This window comes from Aedes albopictus, chromosome 2 (assembly GCF_035046485.1).
Source record: "Aedes albopictus strain Foshan chromosome 2, AalbF5, whole genome shotgun sequence".
In the NCBI taxonomy this organism is placed as follows: Eukaryota; Metazoa; Arthropoda; class Insecta; order Diptera; family Culicidae; genus Aedes; species Aedes albopictus.
Window position 1 is genome coordinate 307150982 of NC_085137.1, and position 23139 is coordinate 307174120.

The 23139-nt window shown below is 40.8% G+C and overlaps 1 protein-coding gene across 1 annotated transcript in view; it reads right to left on the bottom strand.

Moving 5' to 3' along the window:
• The window catches only part of LOC109428694 (fibroin heavy chain), a gene marked incomplete at its 5' end in the record, with an annotated part of 32125 nt that extends 8986 nt beyond the window's left edge, over nucleotides 1-23139 (bottom strand). Inside the window, 1 exon segment of the mRNA XM_019704503.3 lies at nucleotides 22965-23139. Within this exon segment, the coding sequence (XP_019560048.3) occupies nucleotides 22965-23033 (69 nt within the window).

Here is a 23139-nt window from a genome sequence, read left to right on the forward strand (position 1 = left end):
TATTATTTTATATTTCAGATTATCAACCGAAGAATCTAGTAATTCAACCAGGAAACCAGGATGAATTGGTCAGACAACTGATTCGAAGCAGTCTAACAATGGTGTGCCTGAACGTTAACCAAGCGTATCCTTTGGAGTTCACCCTTCCACTAACAACACCCAAATTCCCGTGACACCTAGGCCTGAGAGATTGTAGAGTTGTCTACATTTTTCATAGGTGTCCAAAACTAACTATCCTTTCCCATTCCTCAGCAGTCGCAAGGGCGTGGGCAGGACAGTGCTCGACCATTGGAGGATTGCGTCAGTCTTGGCTAAGAGTCAGAGATTAGTCCCAAATCTTTGTGCTTTGGTTCAGACGGGAAGGAGGCAACCCTCATAACAGCGATCTAGGACTGTACCTCCTACGAATTTGTGCGACTCGCTTAATGCTAATGCTAATGCTAATGCTCAGCTCAAAATCGACAAAATGGTCACTTACACCCCTTTGATTCTGGGCCCCTCAATTATCTTTGGAAAACCCTAACTTAACATTGTTACCAAGGAAAAAAATATAGCGATTAGTTTAATTTTTTAATACAACCGAAATTAAACCTAAACCAACTTTGTCTTTTATATAAACAACTAGCTGACCCGACGAGGCTAGCCACGTTAGCTAGCGAAAGATTGTTTGTAAAGTTCCAGTTACACTTCTTCACTGCAACACTATTCCACATAAACGTCTGTCGAGTCGATTCATAAAATACTGCTGAATCTACTGGTCGTATTTATATAATAGAAAGGAGAGTTCCAGAAATTTCTAGAATGTTCAGCTGTTTCTGTAAAATTCTCGAAAACATTCCAGAATCTCTCTTCAAAATGCTTCTCTCTTGAACGTTTACTAATCTCCAGAAAGTTCTCGAAATTTAATAAATGTTGATGTTCCAGAACTTTTTATAAGATTAATTTTATATTTTTTGATAACCCTCACCAACTCCCCGGTCATTCTCGGCATTAAAAAATATGTTCCGGAATATTTCAGAAGGTTCGTTTTCTTATTCATTCTGCTGCTTTTAATGTTTCAGCAGCTTCTTGAAAGTTCCAGATATTTCAAGCAGTTTGATGTTCCAGAATATTCTAGAGGATTTTTTGTTTTTTTTTTGGAACGTTCAGTAGCTTCCAGAAATATCTCAAAAAAATATGAACTATGTTTCGGAACATTCTTGAAGGTTATTTTTTCTTTTTCTGGAACGTTCACAAACTTCCAGACACTTTTCGTAAATTTAAAAAGTTTGCAAATGGTTCTTAGTCTTGTTTTTGGGACGTCCAGTAACATCTCGAAAGGTCTTAGAATCTTAACAATATTGATGATCTAGAAGAATCTATGACAAAAGGTCGAAAGACATAAGGTCGAAGGACAAAAGGTCGAAGGACAAAAGGTCGAATGGACAAAAGGTCGAATGGACAAAAGGTCGAATGGACAAAAGGTCGAATGGACAAAAGGTCGAATGGACAAAAGGTCGAATAGAACAAAAGGTATAATTGACAGTAGACAATTTGGAAGACATGATAAAATGGTCAGTATTTGACAGAAAAACGACAATTAGCTTATATGCAGCTATATACTACCGCATTGCAATCCGAAATAGATGCCTAGAATGATAGAAAGTAGAAGCCAATAGAAGGATATAAAGTAATGTTATTCATGAAAGTTAAATGTGGAAAATAGTACTCCTTGAAAGAATAGCCTATGAATAGAAGAAGGATGAATAATATATTGAAATATTGTCATTTGAAATTCCAATCATTACAGCGATTTAATAAAGTTAAACAATCTATCAATTAGAGAAGAACAAATCTCTGGGTACTATATGAGCAAACAAAACGAAATAATTTACGTTAGGAGCAGTGATCCAAAATGTACTGTCAAAAACTGTAGTTTGCATGATAATCGTCGGTGTGTGGTCTTGACTATCATGCAACAAAAACATTCACGTATGAGCAGATGAAATATTCATGAGTGACTGTGACATTTTTTTTAATCACGGCAAAAAATATAGAGGATTGGCAAATTGAGTGAACTAATGAAATCCCAGTGGTTCCGAAAACTGCGAACGGGACATGCGTATAACTTAGGAACCGGAAGTGTGAATAGTTGACAATATAGGGACACTACTGAAGGTTTCCGCTATCCTCAAAACGCCTCTGTAACGACTTTGAAATCAAATCTGTTGAAAATGCTCTGAAGCTTCTTGGAATGCCTCCCAAATCTACCTTAAACCCCCTGAAACCCCATGTAACGCACCTTAGATCCTCCAAAACCCCCGAAAACGCCATGTAACACCTCCGTAACGTTTCTGAAATCCTCCGAAAATGACCATTTGTATGGACGAAAAAAAAATTTTGTGTGGACTAATGACCACGCGGGGGGGGGGGGGGGGGGGGGGGTTTTGAGAAATCTCAAAAAAAATGACCACGTGGTTTATGGACAGCCCCTAAAGGCGTTGCGACGATAATGAAAAAAAAATGTACTATACGGTTCACGGGTTGGGAGGTATGGCTTTCAATCTTTGGAGGAATAATTTATGAAAGCTTAAGAATCCGCTTTTGAGTTATTCTTGCAAAGACTGAACGCCATACCTCCCAACATGATCATCGACAATCGAAATTCGAAGAAATTATTTATACTTATACAGTGTAATTCATCGGAATTACCTATGAATCCAAGAGGGGATGATCACTAATCACAAGTAGTAATTGTTTCTGCAGTATGGATAGGAAGTAGGAAGAACAGCTATTGAATTAAAGAAGGCAAAATTTCTGATTGAATTATAAGTACCTAAATAGTCGATAATTAATTCAGTAACAAAACTTAAAAGAACAGCCTGTAAATTTAAGAAGGAAAAATTACTGAACAAAACATCAAACTAAATTGCCATTAAATACTACATCAACACAACTTGAAAGAATAGCCTATAAACAAAAGAAGGAAAAATTTCCTATAGAAATGTCAGTGGCTGAAATACATATGATTACCATAAAAGCACCATAATGTTTCTCTCAATGAGCAACAACATGAACTATTTATTCTTATAAGTGACACACCAGCTGGTAACTTGGTCTAGTAATGTTTTTGTTCATTCGACCTTTTGTCCATTCGACCTTTTGTCCCATTCGACCTTTTGTCCCATTCGACCTTTTGTCCCATTCGACCTTTTGTCCCTTCGACCTTTTGTCCATTCGACCTTTTGTCCATTCGACCTTTTGTCCATTCGACCTTTTGTCCTTCGACCTTTTGTCCTTCGACCATTTGTCCTTCGACCTTTTGTCCTAAAGCCGATCTAGAACACCCGTAGATTATTATTCTCCTTTTTTAAACATTCAGTAATCTTCAGAAAGTTTTTCGAAATTGTATGTAGTTTGATGTTCCAGGACAAGGTCCTTTATTCATTCTTGAACAATTATTAGCTTCCAGAAAATTCTCGAAATTAAAAAAAGTGCAACAGATCATTCCATAGGGTTCTTCTCATTTTAGTAAAAGTGGTCCGCGAACAATTCCGCAATTTCTTGGGGATCGTTCACCACTTTATCGTTGATTAATATTGGCGTCTTTCGCAGATTTCGTTGGCCTCGCATGGTGTTCACCTTCCTCCATAACAGTGAAACCGGCTCGTCGGAGTTGAAGCTCGATAAGAAGTCATTCCATGATTGATCTTTTGCAGCACAGATGATTTTTCTTGCCGAGTTTCTTGCGTCCCTAAATTCTTGTAGCGCCAGCGCTTTCCTGGGATCGTTTTCTGGGATACGCTTCAATGCTCGTAGTCGCTTTCTCCGTATCTTGATAGCCGTGGCAACATCAGCTACGGAGAACTACAACCTTGCGTTCAGAAAAATAAAATCAGCCACGGAGAACATCGAAATTGACGTCGGAGATGGAGAGGAAGATACAGTGAACAGGGACTTCCAAATTCAGGAATTGATGTGGGCGCTCGACAAAGGAAGCGGTGAATCGAATCGGTTGGGGAAGACTCTATTGGATACCCAATGCTAAGACGTCTACCATTTTCGACCAAATGTGTCCTGCTCAACATCGTCAACCGCATTTGGAGAGACGGAATCATACCAGATCAATGGAAGACGGGTTTGGTGATTCCGATACCGAAACCTGGGAAGAACCACAAGGAATTAAATAACTACAGGCCAATTACCCTACTTAGTTGTGTGGGGAAACTAATGGAACGTATGGTGAATCGTAGATTGATTAGTCAACTGGAAGCGGATGAACGAATCGACGGTCGGCAGTATGCATTTAGAAACGGGAAAGGTATAGACAGTTACCTAGCGGATCTCGAAATCGCCATGCACGAGCCACTGGTATCTGGGAAACACTGCGAAGCAGCTCTACTGGATTTATCGAAAGCCTACGATTCAGCATGGAGGTACCCTATAACAGCCACTCTGGCATCATGGGGTTTCCGTGGACGTATTATGAAGTTCATAAAGAGCTTCCTACTAAATCGCTCATTCAAAGTGATTGTTGGGGGAGCTACGTCTACTACCAGAAGCCAAGAGAATGGAGTGCCGCAGGGCTCGGTATTGTCTGTGACCCTTTTCCTAGTCAGCCTTCACGAGGTCTTCAATGTGATTCCAAGAGGAATTATGATATTCGTTTACATATCCTTCTACTTTCCATCGGCAAAATACCAGCAGCGGTCAGGAAGCCACTTCAGCAAGCAGTACAAAACGTCGAGGAATGATCCAAGAAAACAGGATTCGATTTGTCAGCAGAGAAATCCAAAATTATCCACATATGCAAGCGCCGCAAACATCGCATACTCCCCAGCACTTGCCCCAGCATCAAAATACGCGGAGAACCGATAGATATAGTGAAATCGGCAAAGGTACTAGGAGTCACAATCGACCATAGAATGTCATTCAAGCAACATGCAGGCGAGCTTCGAGGAAGGACGGTATCAATCAAGCGACTATTTGCAGTTATCGGTGGACGCTGGAGCAGTGGCCCTAGAAGTACTTTACTCAGGATCCACAGAAGCCTAACAATCCTTAACCCTCTAATGGATACCTGGGGTCCATTGGACCCCAGAGCCACTTTGAAGTGGTCGCAAAAAAGTTTGGATTGACACATCGGTCCCGTTTTCACAGTACCTTCAAACTACCCCACGATGAGTTATTTGTGCAAAAATAACAAATATTTCATGGCGTACTATAGATTATTTTTAATGTCAAAGTTGAACCGGGCGATTTTGGTCCCCTGGGGTCCATTGGACCCCACGACACGAATTATTATATCTTGTGATCGTCACTTCCTAGAATAATGCTGTCTTCGGCAAAATTGTTCAATAGACCAAGGGCAATCTTGTGACGGACAAATTGAATTGGAATTAGCCCAGTAGGTGGCGCTATTGTTTATTCAAATTATGGATTGATAGATAAATTTAGCTTGAATATCTTGAGATTCGGATTGCATAGAAAGTTTGTGTCTTCGGCAAAAGTGTTCAATACATCAAGGATTATTTGGTAATGAAAATTATTTTAAAGTTTTTCTGCAAAATGGCGCTAATTAGTTCGTATATGCCCAGCATCCTAGATTACCGAGTGGCAAGCGTCCTCAAATAAGTACGCTTCTTTTGAAGCGAATATCATGAGAATAACACAATATAATTACATTCTGTTCACAATACCAATACTTCCAATTTGGTGGATAATTTACTTCAGAATTGACTCACCCGGATACCTCCAGGAATTCCTCCCAAAATTTCTGAAGGAACTCCTACCGGGATTCTTCCAGAAATTAATACAGGGATTCTTTCAGTAATTCCTCCAGAGGTTCCTCTACGATTTCATCTGGGAAATCCACGACTCACTTGAAGTGCAAATTTTCGGTAATACCAATCCGTGTGGTCAAATTATGAAATTCAAATAACTCAACGTACATATGTACAGATGGGTAAATTATTGGTTAAATTGGGAAAAAATCCACAGCTCAGGTGAGATTTTAACCCACGACCCTTATTCGCTAGACAAGTGCTTTACCAACTAAGCTACCGAGCCAATTAATAAACAAATCGCTTTCGCTCTTCGTACATATGTACAACAGAGATGGTTATATTTGCGGTTTAGGGGAAGATGATATAGATCGATGAGATTAGAATTGAACCTTATGACAACTAAGTTGCCGGGTCATTAATTGGCTCGGTAGCTTAGTTGGTAAAGCACTTGTCTAGCGAATAAGGGTCGTGAGTTCAAATCTCACCTGAGCTGTGGATTTTTTCCCAATTTAACCAATAATTTACCCATCTGTACATATGTACGTTGAGTTATTTGAATTTCATAATGGGAAATCCACTTTAAAGCCCTCCGGAAATAACTCCCAAAACTACATCAGGAATTCCACCAGGGATTCAACTAGGAATTCGTAAAAGGATTCTTCCACAAATGCTTTCCGAGATTCCTCCACGAATTCCTCCCAGAATTTCTTCAGGAATTTGTCTCCGAATTGCTCCCGGGTTTTCTCATGAATTTTCTCCCGGGTTTCCTGCATGAGTTTTTCTAGGAAATCCACTTGAAATTCAATCTTCAGGAATTCCGGGGGTTGCTTCAGGAATTCCTCCTGGGATTTCTCCAGGAATTCTTACCGGTATTCCTCAACGAATTTCTCCCGGGATTCCTCCAAGAATTCTTCCTGGCATTCCTCCAGGAATTCCTCTCGAGATTCTTTCAGGAATTTCTCCCGGGATTCTCCAGAAATTTCTTCCGGGATTTCTCTAGGATTTGCTCTCGAGATTCCCCTAGGAATTTCTTTCAGGATTCCTCCAGGAACTCCTCACGGGATTCCTCCAGGAATTTCTCTCCAGGAGTTCCTCCCGGTTACGGGAAGGAAACGTTGAAATTTACATTCCATTTTATTCGATTTTTCATGAAAATATATTTTGTATCACAGAGCACAGACATCCAAGCCTATAGAAAATTGTCTCGAAAGCTGTGCAAGGATTCAATTTTTTTAGCGTTGACAACACTAGCGTCACCTATGCGGCAAGTTGCTACAATTAGTGGTGAGTACGCATATCTACATAAGTTTTATATTCATCACCGACAACAGCGTGGGAACATTGGGATAGCAGCGCCACCACGATGTTGCCACTTGTGTTGCCATTTCAAATGAACGTTTAATTCCTTCAACAGTTTTGAAACAGAGCTTGGATGTCTGATCTCTGTGCTGTGGAAAATTGTGTAGATTATGATCAAAGTATAATTGTATATATCCTATAATCTGTAATATAGGCACTATAGATTCCATTTGCTTTGCAAGGTGCACACAACTGTAAGGGGCCGTCCATAGATGAAGTGGCATTTTAGGGTGGTGGGGAGAGTCTCTGATTATGCTACGAGCCATGTATTATGTATGGGAAAATAGGGAGAGAAGGGGGTGTCAAAAATCGTAAAAAAAAATGCTACGCCATTTATGGATGGCCCCTAACCATGCGATCTGTCAATTCGTTTAGCCAAACGAGATTTACGGAACGATAACGACTGTGGGTTGTGTGACGTCATTTCCTATTAGTACACACTAAATTCACTATAAAACACTCTAAAATTGCGTAATTCAAATATTTCTCCCCAAGTCTGTAGATTCTAGTGTCTATATTCGGTAGGTCCATGTCCTCCCAAATAACAGCTGTAGACACCATCTCTATAAGTAATAAGCATCCCGCACCAGCGTCTCCCAATAGGAGAGTTCGTATCATATGGCTCATCAACTGAACATTTTTGACCTACCCAACAACTAAGACACCATTTTTCTAAGAAATCAGGATCCTGAGATATTATGAGATAAAAAATTTGCATGCTATCTAGCACTGCCTAGTGGTGGAATATCGAATCAAACGGTCCATAATCTATAAGTTCTTGACCAACCAAACAACTTTGCCGAAGACATCAACTATATAAGTAATCAGGATCCTGAGATATATGAGATTTAAATTTTAATAGTGTTACGTCTGTTTGTCTCTGATTCCTCTTGTGTTTGTTCAAATATTACGAAACGCAAAATTTGACAACTTAAGGGCTCCTCCCTTCTCCGTGCAACAACTTTTGTATGGAAAATTTTGAATGAAACGTAACACAGCGCTAGACCACCTCCCACTCCTTTGCGTTACGTAATATTTGAATGACCCCTTTTGACCCGCTGGACATATATGTCTACTCGTCTACAGCAGTGCGATTTACCCTATTGTTTCGGTACGTCTTGTCCTTGTCCGCTTGTTTAGGTACGTTATATCCTGTGGATCGGGGGCATTAACACTAGCACAGGGGTTCCCAACCTTTTTGAGGTGGCGACCCCCTTAAAGAATTTTCAAAACATCTGCGGCCCAATGAAAATTTTTAGAAAATCAAATATGAACGAAACTTAGTTTTTTGGGTACAGTGACTCGTTACGTCAAATTTACTCTAGAAGAGATTTTCGACAATAAATGATATGTTTTTTTTTTTTCATTTGACACTCACATTTTCTGAACAATGATATCATGTACATTCAATTTTGGTCGTAGCTGAAAAATAGCGGCGCAGCCGAAAATTTTTTCTTTTGAAGGCGTTTTATACTGAAAATTTGTTCCTGAAATTGTGGCTTTTGAGGGTGGCGGTATACAAAATTAAAAATGTATAATTTGCATAAAACAGAATAAAAAATTAACAATTTTTGTGGTAACATCGCGGCCCCCCTACACTGGTTTCACGGCCCCCCTGAAGGCCGCGGACCACCGGTTGGGAACCCGTGCACTAGCACCACCTATCGGAAACTTCCCGAACTAAATTGTTCATCACTAGATAGGCCTTGACTTTCCTAACATCTTTGCTGAAAACATCACCCTTTCAAAAAGTAAGGATCACGAGACACGCGAGAATATATGTTGGGGTCCAATGGACCCCAGGGTCCCAAAACGGACCTTCATTTAAGCAAGGTATCCTCTTGAGGGTTAAACTGACCCACGGAATACTACTGGCTAGTAGAGGAGGCAAGAAAATACCGCAAATTCTGGAAGCAGAGTACAACGCTGTCATCAGAAACATAAATGGAGCCTTCCGAACCAGCCCTATCGATTCGATGATGGCCGAATGTGTCGAACTGCCTTTCCACTACACATGGTACCAGAAACTTGTACTCAAAACCATCCAGTGGATGGCACAACATGGAACATTAACTGAGACACCGTTTGCAACAAGAGCTGATGAACACTATTTCGAGCTGACAGGATTGCACATCCCATCCATTGCAAAAAAAACACCGAACCGGTTGCAGACCATGGTCGGAACCCGGAGTGCATATAGATTGGGCTCTAAAAACACAGCTTAGGGCAGGTGAACAACCAGAGAAGGCCAAAAAACTATTCTGGGAAATAGCATCCGAAAATAACGGGGGTGGAGCGAACAAAAATCTTCACTGACGGTTCGGTGTTCGAGGAACAAGTAGGATTTGGTGTATCTGCTGAGAACCTAGAAATTCACGGCCGGTTACCCGACGGATGTTCGATATACTCAGCTGAAGCCCACGCAATCGTAGCTGCCCTTCGAAGTACCAGAGATACAAATCCGGTAGTTTTCTCCGATTCGGCCAGTTGTCTAGCTTCAATAGAAAAAGGGAACTCTAACCATCCTTGGATACAACAGGCTGAAATACTTGCCAGAGCCACAAACGCCTCAATTTATGGGGTTTCGGCCCATGTGGGGCATCTTAGGTAATGAGAAAGCTGACCAGCTTGCTGCAATTGGGCGAAGAGATGCCGCCCCCAATATGCCCAATCCTGCAATGGATGCCAAAAAACAAGCTAAATTCTACTTAAGATGTAGCTGGGAAAGTACATGGAGGTACTCAAATGAAAGTTTCCTTCGAAAGGTCAAAAGCACGACTATTTCCTGACAAGATAGGAAGTCAAATAAGAAGCGGGGAGCAATAACGCGCCTTCGGATTGGTCATACCAATATGTCACATCGAGCAATCTTCTCTCGAGAAAGCAACATTTGCAACACATGTGGAGTCGAAATAACCGTTCCGCACATACTCACGGACGGCCGTAAATATGATGCAGAGAGATCTGAAATCAAACTAGACACAGACATCAGCGATATCCTATGCAACAGTGAAACAAATGAAGAAAAGCTCATTCAATTTCTCAAGAAATGTAAATTACTAAATAGTATTTAAGTATATTCCTTTTCCTTTTTTCTTGGTCTTACGGAGGCGAATGACTTTTTGTTAAAATCTCTTTAATAAATAAATAATAATAATAATAATATTTTAGTAGCTTACAGAAAGTTTTCCCTATTTGAGAAGGTGTGATATTCCAGAAAATCTCAGATTATTGTATTACTTTTGGAACAATCAGTAACTTCCAGGAGGTTTCTGGAAATTTTATAGATTTTTATGTTTCAGAACATCGGAGAATTTTTTTTTTTGCTTTTTTGTTTATTTCCTAACTTCCATAAAATTTTCTAAATTTTATTAGGTTTGATGTGGAGAACATTCTAAAAGGATCTTTTCTAAAAGGTTTAACAACTTAGAAGTGGTCATTAGAAGAGGAATTTCTCTGTTAGTAACTGTGATAGAGCTCATAGACAGAAGCTCTGAGAATCAGGCTTTGTCCCAGTTGAGATGTTACGCCAAGAAAAAGAAGAAGAAGAAGATGTTCCATAATGCTGCAGAAGGTTCTTCCCCAGCGTCCAACAACTTCAAGGAGATTCTCGAAACTTTAAGAAGTTCAATACTCCAGAACATTCTAGAACGTTCTTCTTCTTTTTTTTCTGGAACCTTCAGCAACTTCCTGAAACCCAACTAACATTTATTGTGAATGAAAATGTCAGAAAAGCGTCCTCAATACGGCTTGATGCTGAGTTACTGTGTTGTACATATGGACGGAAGCTTCTATGCAAGCCCTATACCAATGAATCTGGCAAACTTAATCCACATGTATATGCTGTGTGAAGCAGCTTCTATGCCACGTAGTCATAGCTCTTTTCTCGGCTGCTATGTAACCACTTACTGAATAACATCTTGAGAAGGCGCTTTTTCAGCCTTTTCGCAGATGTTAAATAATAATTATACGGCATCCCTAAATAAATCGATAAATATAATTAGGTTATGGATAGCGTGATGCAATACATGTGGAACTGGAATAATCGCTTTTAAAATTGAATAATTAAAGTAGGGTATTGGTTCCCTTGTTAAGCATGTGGCTCCCATTTTCATCCTACGAAAAACAAAGGATTGAAGCGCTGTTTGTTTTGTTTCTTATTTTTGTATTTTTTGTTAGAAGTGAGCACCCATGAAAACAAAAAGAACGGAATCAATCGGTGCCGTGATCGCTTGTTTTCGAATGGGATGAAAATGGGAGCGTGAGATTACTGATGGAACACATACCCTACTTGCCGCTACTTGGAATCAAACTCCCGATCTCCGTAGGCACAGGGCCTGCAAGCCCTACAAGATAACGATATATACATATTACCAGGGGGCCAGCAAAAGGCAAAATCCCCGTAGCTCACAACAAAAACACGTTCAAAATTGTTTGTGCTGAAAATTTATGCATTACACAATTTCTCACTGATTTATTTGCTATCTTCGAGTTGTCGTGTAATTTCGAACGATTGCACGCTAAAATTTTGATAACCTTCTGCTAGTTTTACACGTTTTACTTAAGTAAAAACGTATGGTAATGACTAATTCGCAAATGTCGTGCACATCCCAAAACTGTCAGAGTGCCCAAAAGTGTCAATTTCCCAAACATGTCAAATTCATGTGGACTACGGCACATCTATTCGTGGTTGACGTCCGTGCTGCCCCGCTGCATATTACAGAAGCGACAAATATCACTCTGAATCTGGCCAATATTTTTCAAGTGATACCTGCTCGGGCAGTGCCCAGCTACATACTAGACCAGTGTATGTAGAGCTGTCTTGTTGAGCTCTAAGAGCTTTTTGGTTGTATAAGCAATTGGTGTTATAAATCGTTTTGACTGATTGAAATTTTTGACATCCATCCAATTGGATATCACCCTCTGCTCAGCCCAGCTTTTTATTGTACAGTTTGATATGCCGCAGAATGGTTCTGGGTCAGCAAACTGTAAATTGGAACCACTTTTAGCAAGCGGGTCATTTCCTTTAATGCCACAGTAACCTGAAACCCAGTATAAGTTTACTGAGTTCCCTTGGCACAACCTGCGTAGTGAAATAATGCATTCCCAGACAAGCTTTAAAGTGCATTTGTAAGCGCACAATGCTTTTAGCGCAGCTTGACTATCTGAGAAAATACAAATATTTGCATATCTGTATTTTCTCCCAAGGCAGATATTAACGCATTTCAAAATAGCTAGAATCTCCGCTTGAAACACCCATCGCCACTATAATTTGTATTCCAGGAGTCCGTAGATTCCTGCTCCCGTTTTTATTCCAACTTTTGAGCCATCTGTTTAGAATTTGATTGATCCTTGACGAACAGTGGGACCTCTGACTTCCAAATCTGCACGAGTTGTTGGAACATCATGGTTCTCCATAGGTTTCATCCAGTCTTAATCATTTTCATTACTGACCTATTTGGAAGTATTGCGAAATGCTCAGGTGACCTACAAGATCACCTGGCATAAACTTTTCAACTCGTTTAAGTCTCAGTAATTCCTTTTCTACTTCTAATTGCATATACTTGTGCAAAGGTAGCGGATTGAGAATCGCATCTAAAAATTTTGATGGAGTGCTGCGCTTCGCTTCTGCAACAGCAATGGACGCAAGACGTTGAATTTTCGCAAGCTTTGATTGCGGGGTTGCCTTTTTTTGTTTTTGGCCACCAGACAAATGAAGCAACTTCACTATTGGGCGGATTATGGCAGTATAAAGCCACATCATCTTTTTTGGTTTCAAGACCCGCTTCCTGTCAATAGTTTTGGAGCATAACCAGAACGCACTTGTTGTCTTACAGATCACGGACTCAATTTGAGCATTCCAGTTCAGTTTGGCATCCAGAATCATATGTACCTAAGTATTTGACTCGATCACTAGGATGAATTTGTATCCCTCCAAGCCGAAAAGCTTTTAGGTTGATCTTCCTTCTCCTAGTGAAAGGGTGTAAAGGGACAATTACGACTTTTGACAGGTTGATGCTAAGGCCCCCCTTAATACACCATGAATGTGTATAGTTTAGGGCCCTTTGCAATCTCTCCGAAACAGTTTCGCCATACTTTCCTCTCACTATTATGACTATATCGCCTGCAAAGCCCACAACTTCGAAACCTTTTTCCTTCAAGCTTCTTAGAAGATCGTCTACAACTAAAGACTACATTAGTGGTGAGAGGACTCCTCCTTGAGGGCAACCCTTCGTTGCCCTTACTGTTATAGAAGAATTTCCCAGCTCAGAGGTGATTTCTCTTTTTGCAAGCACAGTTTAAATCCAATGTATGATACATTGGTCAGGGGGTGGAAGCTCAGGTAAAATATTATCTCCTGGGCGCCCATTAAAAACACCACCCCCGGCGAAGACTGGCGCTCGAGCCTAGCTATTTAGCACTGTAGTTGGAGGAAATGCCAATGCAGAACCCGTAGCTTCCGGGAAGGTAAGCCCAGCTCCCTGGGTTAGTGGGTTGGTGTCAGGCCCTGCGAGCCAGCCGTAAAAAAGACTAGCACCGGAAAATCAACAAGAGAAGAATGCGAACCGATACCAATGGCGACGACCACAGCGACGAAAAGGGACTTGCGATTGGAAGCTCGGTATGTACGTGGAACTGCAGATCTTTCAACTTCATCGGGAGCACCCGCATACTCGCCGATATACTGAAGGACCGCGGGTTCGGAATCGTAGCGCTGCAGGAGGTGTGTTGGACCGGATCTATGGTGCGAACGTTTAGAGGTAATCATACCATCTACCAGAGTTGCGGCAACACACGTGAGCTGGGAACAGCTTTTATAGTGATGGGCGACATGCAGAGGCGCGTGATCGGTTGGTGGCCGATCGACGAAAGAATGTGCAGGTTGAGGATCAAGGGCCGATTCTTCAACATTAGCATAATAAACGTACACAGCCCTCACTTCGGAAGCACTGATGATGACAAGGACGCATTTCACGCGCATCTCGAACGCGAGTACGACCGCTGCCCAAACCACGACGTCAAGATCATCATAGGGGATCTAAACGCTCAGGTAGGCCAGGAGGAGGAATTCAGACCGACGATTGGAAAGTTCAGCGCCCACCAGCTGACGAACGAAAATGGCCTACGCCTCATCGATTTCGCCGCCTCCAAGAACATGGCCATTCGTAGCACCTTCTTCCAGCACAGCCTCCCGTATCGTTACACCTGGAGATCACCACAACAAACGGAATCGCAAATCGACCACGTTCTGATTGATGGACGGCACTTCTCCGACATTATCGACGTCAGGACCTATCGTGGCGCTAATATCGACTCCGATCACTACCTGGTGATGGTTAAACTGCGCCCAAAACTCTCCGTTATTAACAACGTACATTACCGGCGGCCGCCCCGGTACGATCTAGAGCGACTGAAGCAACCGAATGTCGCCACCGCATACGCGCAGAATCTCGAGGCAGCGTTGCCGGACGAGGGTGTGCTCGATGTGGCCCTTCTAGAGGACTGCTGGAGTACAATCAAAGCAGCCATCAACAACGCAGCTGAGAGCACTATCGAGTACGTAGAACGGAGTCGACGAAACGATTGGTTCGACGAGGAGTGCAGAGCGGTTCTGGAGGAGAAGGATGCAGCGCGGGCGGTAATGCTGCAGCATGGAACCCGACAGAATGTGGAGCGATACAGACAGAAGCGGAAGCAGCAGACCCATCTCTTCCGGGAGAAAAAGCGCCGCCTGGAAGAAGCGGAGTGCGAGGAAATGGAACTGCTGTGCCGTTCACAGGAAACACGCAAGTTCTACCAGAAGCTCAACGCATCCCGCAAAGGCTACGTGCCGCAAGCCGAAATCTGCAGGGATAAGGACGGGAGCCTCCTGACGGACAAATGTGAGGTGATCGAAAGGTGGAAGCAGCACTTCGACGAGCACCTGAATGGCGAAGAGAATGTAGGCACGGAGGACCAAGGCAGCGGAGGAAATGACTATGTTGGTGCAGCAGAGGACGGGAACGAACCAACTCCCACGCTGAGGGAAGTTGAGGATGCCATCCACCAGCTCAAAAACAACAAAGCGGCTGGTAAGGACGGTATCGCAGCGGAACTCATCAAGATGGGCCCGGAAAAGTTGGCCACCTGTCTGCACCAGTTAGTAGTCAAGATCTGGGAAACCGAACAGCTACCGGAGGAGTGGAAGGAAGGGATAATCTGTCCCATCCACAAGAAAGGCGACAAGTTAATGTGTGAGAACTTTCGAGCGATCACCATTTTGAATGCCGCCTACAAAGTGCTATCCCAGATCATCTTCCGTCGTCTTTCACCTAAAGTAAATGAGTTCGTGGGAAGTTACCAAGCCGGTTTCATCGACGGCCGGTCGACAACAGACCAGATCTTCACCGTACGGCAAATCCTCCAGAAATGCCGTGAATACCAGGTCCCAACGCATCACCTGTTCATCGACTTCAAAGCGGCATACGACAGTATCGACCGCACAGAGCTATGGAAAATTATGGACGAGAACAGCTTTCCCGGGAAGCTGACTAGACTGATAAGAGCAACGATGGACGGTGTGCAGAACAGCGTAAGGATTTCGGGTGAACTATCCAGTTCATTTGAATCTCGACGGGGACTACGACAAGGTGATGGACTTTCCTGCCTACTATTCAACATCGCCCTGGAAGGTGTTATGCGACGAGCCGGGCTCAACAGCCGGGGTACGATCTTCACGAAATCCAGCCAATTTGTATGTTTTGCGGATGACATGGATATTATTGCTAGGACATTTGGAACGGTGGCAGAACAGTACACCCGCCTGAAACGTGAAGTAACAAAGTGGTGAATGCGGCTAAGACAAAGTACATGCTGGTAGGTGGGACTGAGCGAGACAGGACAAGCCTTGGCAGCAATGTTACGATAGACGGGGATACTTTCGAGGTGGTGGAAGAATTCGTCTACCTCGGTTCCTTGCTAACGGCTGACAATAACGTGAGCCGTGAAATACGAAGGCGCATCATCAGTGGAAGTCGTGCCTACTATGGGCTCCAGAAGAAACTGCGGTCAAAAAAGATTCGCCCCCGCACCAAATGTACCATGTACAAGACGTTAATAAGACCGGTGGTTCTCTACGGGCACGAGACGTGGACGATGCTCGAGGAGGACATGCAAGCACTCGGAGTTTTCGAGCGACGGGTGCTAAGGACGATCTTCGGCGGCGTGCAGGAGAACGGTGTGTGGCGGAGAAGGATGAACCACGAGCTCGCTGCACTTTATGGCGAACCCAGCATCCAGAAGGTAGCCAAAGCCGGAAGGATACGGTGGGCAGGGCATGTTGCAAGAATGCCGGACAACAACCCTGCAAAGTTGGTGTTTGCTAACCATCAGGTTGGTGCAAGAAGGCGTGGAGCGCAGAGAGCACGATGGGCGGACCAGGTGGAGCGTGATCTGGCGAGTGTTGGGCGTGACCGACGTTGGAGAGCTGCAGCTGCAAATCGAGTATTATGGCGGCAAATTGTTGATTCAGTATTATCATGAATTTGATGTTAACTAAATAAATGGATGAAATGATACATTGGTCAAAGTTTTTATTCTCCGTGGCACGCTTCATAGATGAATAGGAGCCATTATCAAAAGCTCCTTCTATGTCTAAAAAGGCGCATAGAGCTATTTCTTTTGCTGAATACGTTTTTCCACCTTTGTACTAGCGAATGCTAGTGCACTCTTTTATGTAAGAAGAATTGATAAAATCCTTCAAAATCTTTTCCATAGTCTTCAACAAAACTGAAGAAAGACTAATTGGCCTATATGCTTTCGGATGCATCTTGTCTCGCTTCCCCTTTTTTTGGTATAAAGATACATTTTACAAGTTTCCATTTTGATGGAATGTAATTCAATCTCAAACTAGCCTTAAACATCTCAATTAGTGATGGAACCAACACCGTTTCTCCATTTTGAATCAGTGCTAGAAATATTCCATCAACTCCTGCAAATTTAAAAGGCCGAAAAGATCTAATTGTATTTTCCACTCTGGCCTTCGTGAAGATTTCATCAGCTAAATCTGAGGTGGTGTTTATTGTACTATTTGACTCCGTAGAACTTATACTAGGACATTCTTCATATTCCAGAGATATAGTATCATTGGAATCCACACTTAGAACCGAACCAGGAAAATGGGTTTTCATCATTAAATCCAAAGTTTCACGAAGAGTTATGGTAAAAGCTCCATCTTCGCGCTTCAGGTTTCCCAATTCATTTGAATGATCTTTTGCAAGCGTTGTCTGTAGTCTTGCAACTACAGGAGTGCTGTTTATGTTTTAACATGTCAGCATCCAAGATTTTCTTTTAGATTTTCGTATTTCGTTGTTGTATTCAGTCAGGGCTTTCCTGTACTGAGTCCAATCTCCCGTTTGTTTCACTCTATTGAACATTTTACGAGAAAATTTTCTAAGGCGATCCAGTTTAAAGTTCCACCATGGCACGTCTCTAGTAGAAGACGATTGTATGGTAGGACAACTGCTGTTAAAGGAATTGATGATACTTTCATTTACCCTTTGAGAAAATGATTCTAACTTTTGGGTTGAATCAATAGTCTCTACATTTTGATCCCATTTTTCTTCCTATGATTTCTAAATGCGGTGCTAGAATAGTCTCCACCACTGCAATTGAAGATTATGTGTTTATGATCAGATAGAGAAATCTCATCGGACACGTGTGTTCCAGTTTGTGATCTTGGCAAAGATTGCACAGCATTGCACAGCAATGTCTGATTGCATTTGAGAATGTAGGTTTATCACCATTATTGCAAATATCTATAGTGTTAGAAGACAGATATTCTGATAGTGACTCACCTCGACTCGACTTGACTCGACCCGACCTCGAAATATTGTTTGGATAACTAGCCAAATTCTTGGCAATCTAGTGAAAAGAGACGTTGGTGCTACTCCATTCGTCCTACGGTTAAGCACTTGGTATAAACATACGAACGCTAGTAGAAATTTTATTTGTTGCTTTTCATCTCTGATCTCGGACCATTACATTTGCAAAAACCATTTACATCGGATCAACATAAATGATTCAAATTTATGTGATTGCGGAGAATTTTATGAGAATTTTTTGAGGATATACAGGGGATGGCCAAAATGTTTGGGATAGGCAACTTTTTTTCTCCCACAAGAAAAAATCAACATGCTGTAACTTTTCATAGAGTACATAAAAAAATCTCAAATTTTGACTGTTTGTCAACCTATTATATGTGCATCATTGGTACAAATTTGGGCTTGATTGATTAATATTTCGCATGGTTAGAACCGTTCGGGTAAAACACTATTTTTTAGACAACTAATTTTTGAACTGTCATATCTCGGAAACCAGTGTACCGAAGTGAACGATTTTTTTAACGTTTATCAACAATATATTGATACTTAATACGACGTTATAAAATGTAATATTTCCTCACGGCGGATTAAGTTATACCGGGTTGAAATGTTTACCCATATAGAGAAAAACAAGTCAAATTTACAATAACACACAAAAATTATCAAATGTGTTCTTCCTTCAATCTAAATAGGCTCTAATATATCTGACTAGAGATAATTTTAGAACAGAAGTGGAAAATCTTTGGATATCAACACTAATTTTTTTTTAACATTGATGTAAAAAAATTACATTTTTTCGAGAAAAATCCAAAAATAACTTCCATGATAACTTTTTTCAACGTTTAAAAAGTACCTATGTTTGAATAGTTTGTAAAGCATTTACATATTGTTAGTGTACGTTCAAAATTTCATTCAATTCGGTTCACTGGTTTCCTAGATATGACAGCTCAAAAATGAGTTGTCTGAAAAATAGTGTTTTACCCGAACGGTTCTAACTTTGCGAAAGATTAATCAATCGAGCCCAAATTTGTACCAATGATGCACATATAATAGGTTGACAAACAGTCAAAATTTGAGATTTTTTGATGCGCTCTATGAAAAGTTATAGCATGTTGAACTTTTTTGTCAGAGAAAAAAAAGTCGCCTATCCAAAACATTTTGGCCATCCCCTATATATTAGAGTGGGTCATCGTTTATATGGAAAAATGAAAAAATCAATGGTATTCCATCAGATCAAAGCTTTTTGGATGCCATTTCAGGACCCAAATAAGTGTGCAAAATTTGAGCACGATCGGTTATGTCTACGTTTTGTACATCGCGTTTGAAGTTTGTATGGGATTTTACATGGAAAAACACACTTTTTTGCATTTCTCTCATAACAAACTCGAATTTTTCTAAAACCATGTAACCTATAAAGTGAAAACATAGCCTACCCAGCTAACAAAAAGTCTTATATGATGTTGAATAGAATGCAAAAGTGGAGGCCATATGCGTACATGCTTCCATTTAACCGCGTGTAAAGTGTGCGTATATCGCCTCCACTTTTGCATCCTATTCAACATCATATGCGATCGTGTGTTGACTGGGTAGGGTGTCCTAAAAAACTTTGTCGAAGACCGCGAAGTTATCTGATGCTTATGAAAAAAGTTATAGCGTTGACATTGCTTGGCGAAACGGTATGATTTTGTTGCTATTGTTATTCCTTTACATGTTAAAACATAAACACATGCATGCGGTTTGTTGGTTATAACTATTTTCACAAACATCGGATCGCTTTAAGGTCTTCAACAAAGTTTTTCAGAACATCCTAGGCTATCATTTTATAGTATCGGTTAAAAAGTTTCAGACAAACTTTTTCAACTTAAAACAAAAATGTAAAACAAGGATGTTTTCCCATACAAAATCCCATACAAATTTCAATTGCAATGCGCAAAGTGTAGACGCAACCGATCGTGCTCAAATTTTGCACAGATACTCAGGACTCGAAACGGAACCAAAAAAGCTTTGATCTGAGAAAACGCCCAAGTAACCAGTAAGCATTTAAAATAGCATTCCTTCAGCATTATAGTAGCCTTTACGACAGGGCGTTTAATACTAATTAGCCGTATATGCGCCTATAGTGCTACCTCACAGCAGGTTTTGGCAAAATAACGGGCTGTCTTAGTGCTATCCCTTCAGGAATGTCGTGACGAAATGTCAAAGAAGCGTAACGCCTCGTCGAGCAAAAAAAAACAAAAATAGATTGACGTCTGCTTCTCGTTCTCTCAGCATGCTTCCCCGCTTCATCGTCCTTCCATATTCCAGCCGGAGCTAGGTGGTACTTTTTTGCTGATTTTTTTTTTATTGATGTAGGTTTGAACTTACGATCCGGAGATTGATTAATCATATCTGCTTCGGATTATGTTGCTCCTGATCCACGATGCTAAAGCTGTCCCGGTGGCGTGCGTTGATTTAATCGCCAATATAAAGAATGATTCGATAAAAGCTTCAGATTCAACATCCAAAACTTGTTTTCATTGAGATATTTCATTGTGGTAGAGCATTACGATCCCTTCTTTCAAATATGTGTGGAATAAGATTGTTTCTTCCCTGTTTCAAACAATCCTATAATCCACCAAAGCATCCACCTATTCGGCACATATTTTCCGACAAAATGATAAATAATAAGTGATTTTTTTATGGACAAGTTCCCAATCCAATCCAGCTGCAGTAATGTTTTCTTTGGTGCTTTTGGATGAGTAGGGGAAAATGAAGAAACAAATAAGATGCACAAATTTGTAAACAGAGGCATAGGCTCTGTAAGAGAGAGACAAAATGTTTTGCCTAATGCGTAACATATCTCCCAACCTTTTTGCTCCTAGCATTTAAAGAGCAGTTGAAAAGCATTCTGTATGCTCCCAAGTGAAACCACTTCAAGCAGTTGAAATGCTAATTAACAGCCGAAAGCTTTTGAGCAGCACAGCTTATGCTAACTCAAGGCAGCTATGCATTCGAACTGCTTATGTAGGGCAGCAAGCAGTTTTGATGCGTAATACGGGCTGATACACGGCTTATTCAAATGCTTAGTGGTTACCTGGGCGGTTCCGATGACCCTCACTAATATATATCAATATATTGAACACATTATAAATTCTAATTTGCTCAAGGTTTATTTTACCAAGAAATACATTTTTCAATAATCACAGCGTAACAAAAATTACCTTTTGGTCTGTCTCAAGAGCAAACTTATGTGTCTCTGACAAATTTTAGACCGCTGAATCCGAATCTGGGCTCAGATTTGCTCCAGCACGTCACAATTTTGAGCTATACATACCTCAATTTATAAGGAAAAATATGCGCTTTTGGTCTTTTGTGACTGCAAACCATTAAGCATGGAAATATTTTTTTATCAATCAAAGGAAAAATTGGCCAATTAACATCTATATTAACGACTCATGCAAAATATTTCGTTTAACCAAATCGAATTTTAAAGTTTTGAGCGATTTATGTTAGGTACGATATTTCCCATACAAGTCACCCTCCAAAAGTTGCATGCAAGTTTACATACTGACATAAAATGCTTAAATCTATCAAATTTAATTAGGTAAAACGAAATATTTTGCATGAGTCGTTAATTTAGATGTTAATTGGCCAATTAACCTTTTCATTGCTTAAAAAATATATTTCCATGCTTAATGGTTTGCAGTCAAAAAAGCCCAAAAACGCATATTTTGTATATTTTTTTGGTTTTGAGACAAAAAAAATGTTGCGCTGTGTAATTTACAAAAAATGAACTATCACATTCCTGAATCTGTTCGGGATATATTTGGAAGTAGACATTTTTCGGTTATCAAATTAATGTATGATTTTTACTAAAAATGTCTTATATTATTTGATTCTGCCTTTGTATTTTGTTTTTAAGTTTATTTTCAGTCTTCAAAATTCGATTACGATAACGATTCCTCTTTGCTGGCTTGGTTAAGACATTTGGAGAGCCAGAATCTTATGGATAAATTCTGCAAGAACCTTTGCTTTTAAGTTATTTGGTGTAACGTTTTGGAAAAGATGAAGAGGTTTTGTGCCTCTTTGAGTAATCACTCAAAGGGGGTTTTCTCTCTTCCAAAGTTTTTTTTTTTCAAGTAAACTTCCAAATTGTTTTGCCATAACGCAAGTCCCTATAGGCAACCTCATATCTGTATTGAAGCGCTTGGTTTAATAAACCCAAAATTAAAACTAATTAATTAATTAAAAATATTGAAAATCGACTCACTCAAAAGAGTGCAATAAAGTTATCCACATCCATTGAGGGTTAAGTAAACTCCTTCTTTTATTCTCAGAACAGAAAACATTTTTTTGATAATGACCCTGAATTATCAAAATCTCAAGCCCATACGCCAAATCATTGCATTCAAATGAAAAGCTGATATCAGCAATAGGAAAAAAATCATCCGGATGGCCCACTTCCAGTACTTTACGCGCGTGCGACGACGACAACGACGATGATGTCGCTTCTATTCTAATTCACGCACGTAATCTATTCGCCCAGTTCAACCGTGTTATCAGCAATAATCCAAATCCGTGTGAAATGCGGCAGAAAGAGTTTGCTGGCAGTTAATCATGCGCGCGACCCTCGTTTGCAATGCTGGGCTGTTTGTGTTCGCGCATCATCGAAAATGGAACTGAGACGATCGGTGGTATAGTCTGCTAAACGGAGGCAAACACAGATCGGGAAGGGAGATAGACTTGCTTAGACAGAAGGCTCCTAAATCTTTTTCATGTAGAGAAATTAAAATTATTGTACGTAAAAAAGTAAAAAACATCAACTCCGCCCGGATTCGAACCGGGGTTCTTCCGTATGTTGGCGGATGTGTTATCCACTACACCACGGAGTCAATGTGTACCGATGCAATGCTGAATTGTAACCACATTATAAAATTGTGATGATAAAACACTTGTTGATTGAATGAATATTACGTGAACAGAATGAATGCTGACTTACGTTTTGAATTTCTGCCGCTTTAACCGTTACGCACAGCGTGACGAGTAGTGCCCATATGACGGGCTGCATTTTTGCTTCTTTTTTCCGACCGTAGTAACAGTCAGAATAAGTGTTGAGGACACACTTTGTTCACGTTTCTCTTCTGAAAACAATAAACTGCAGTAAAGTTGCACCA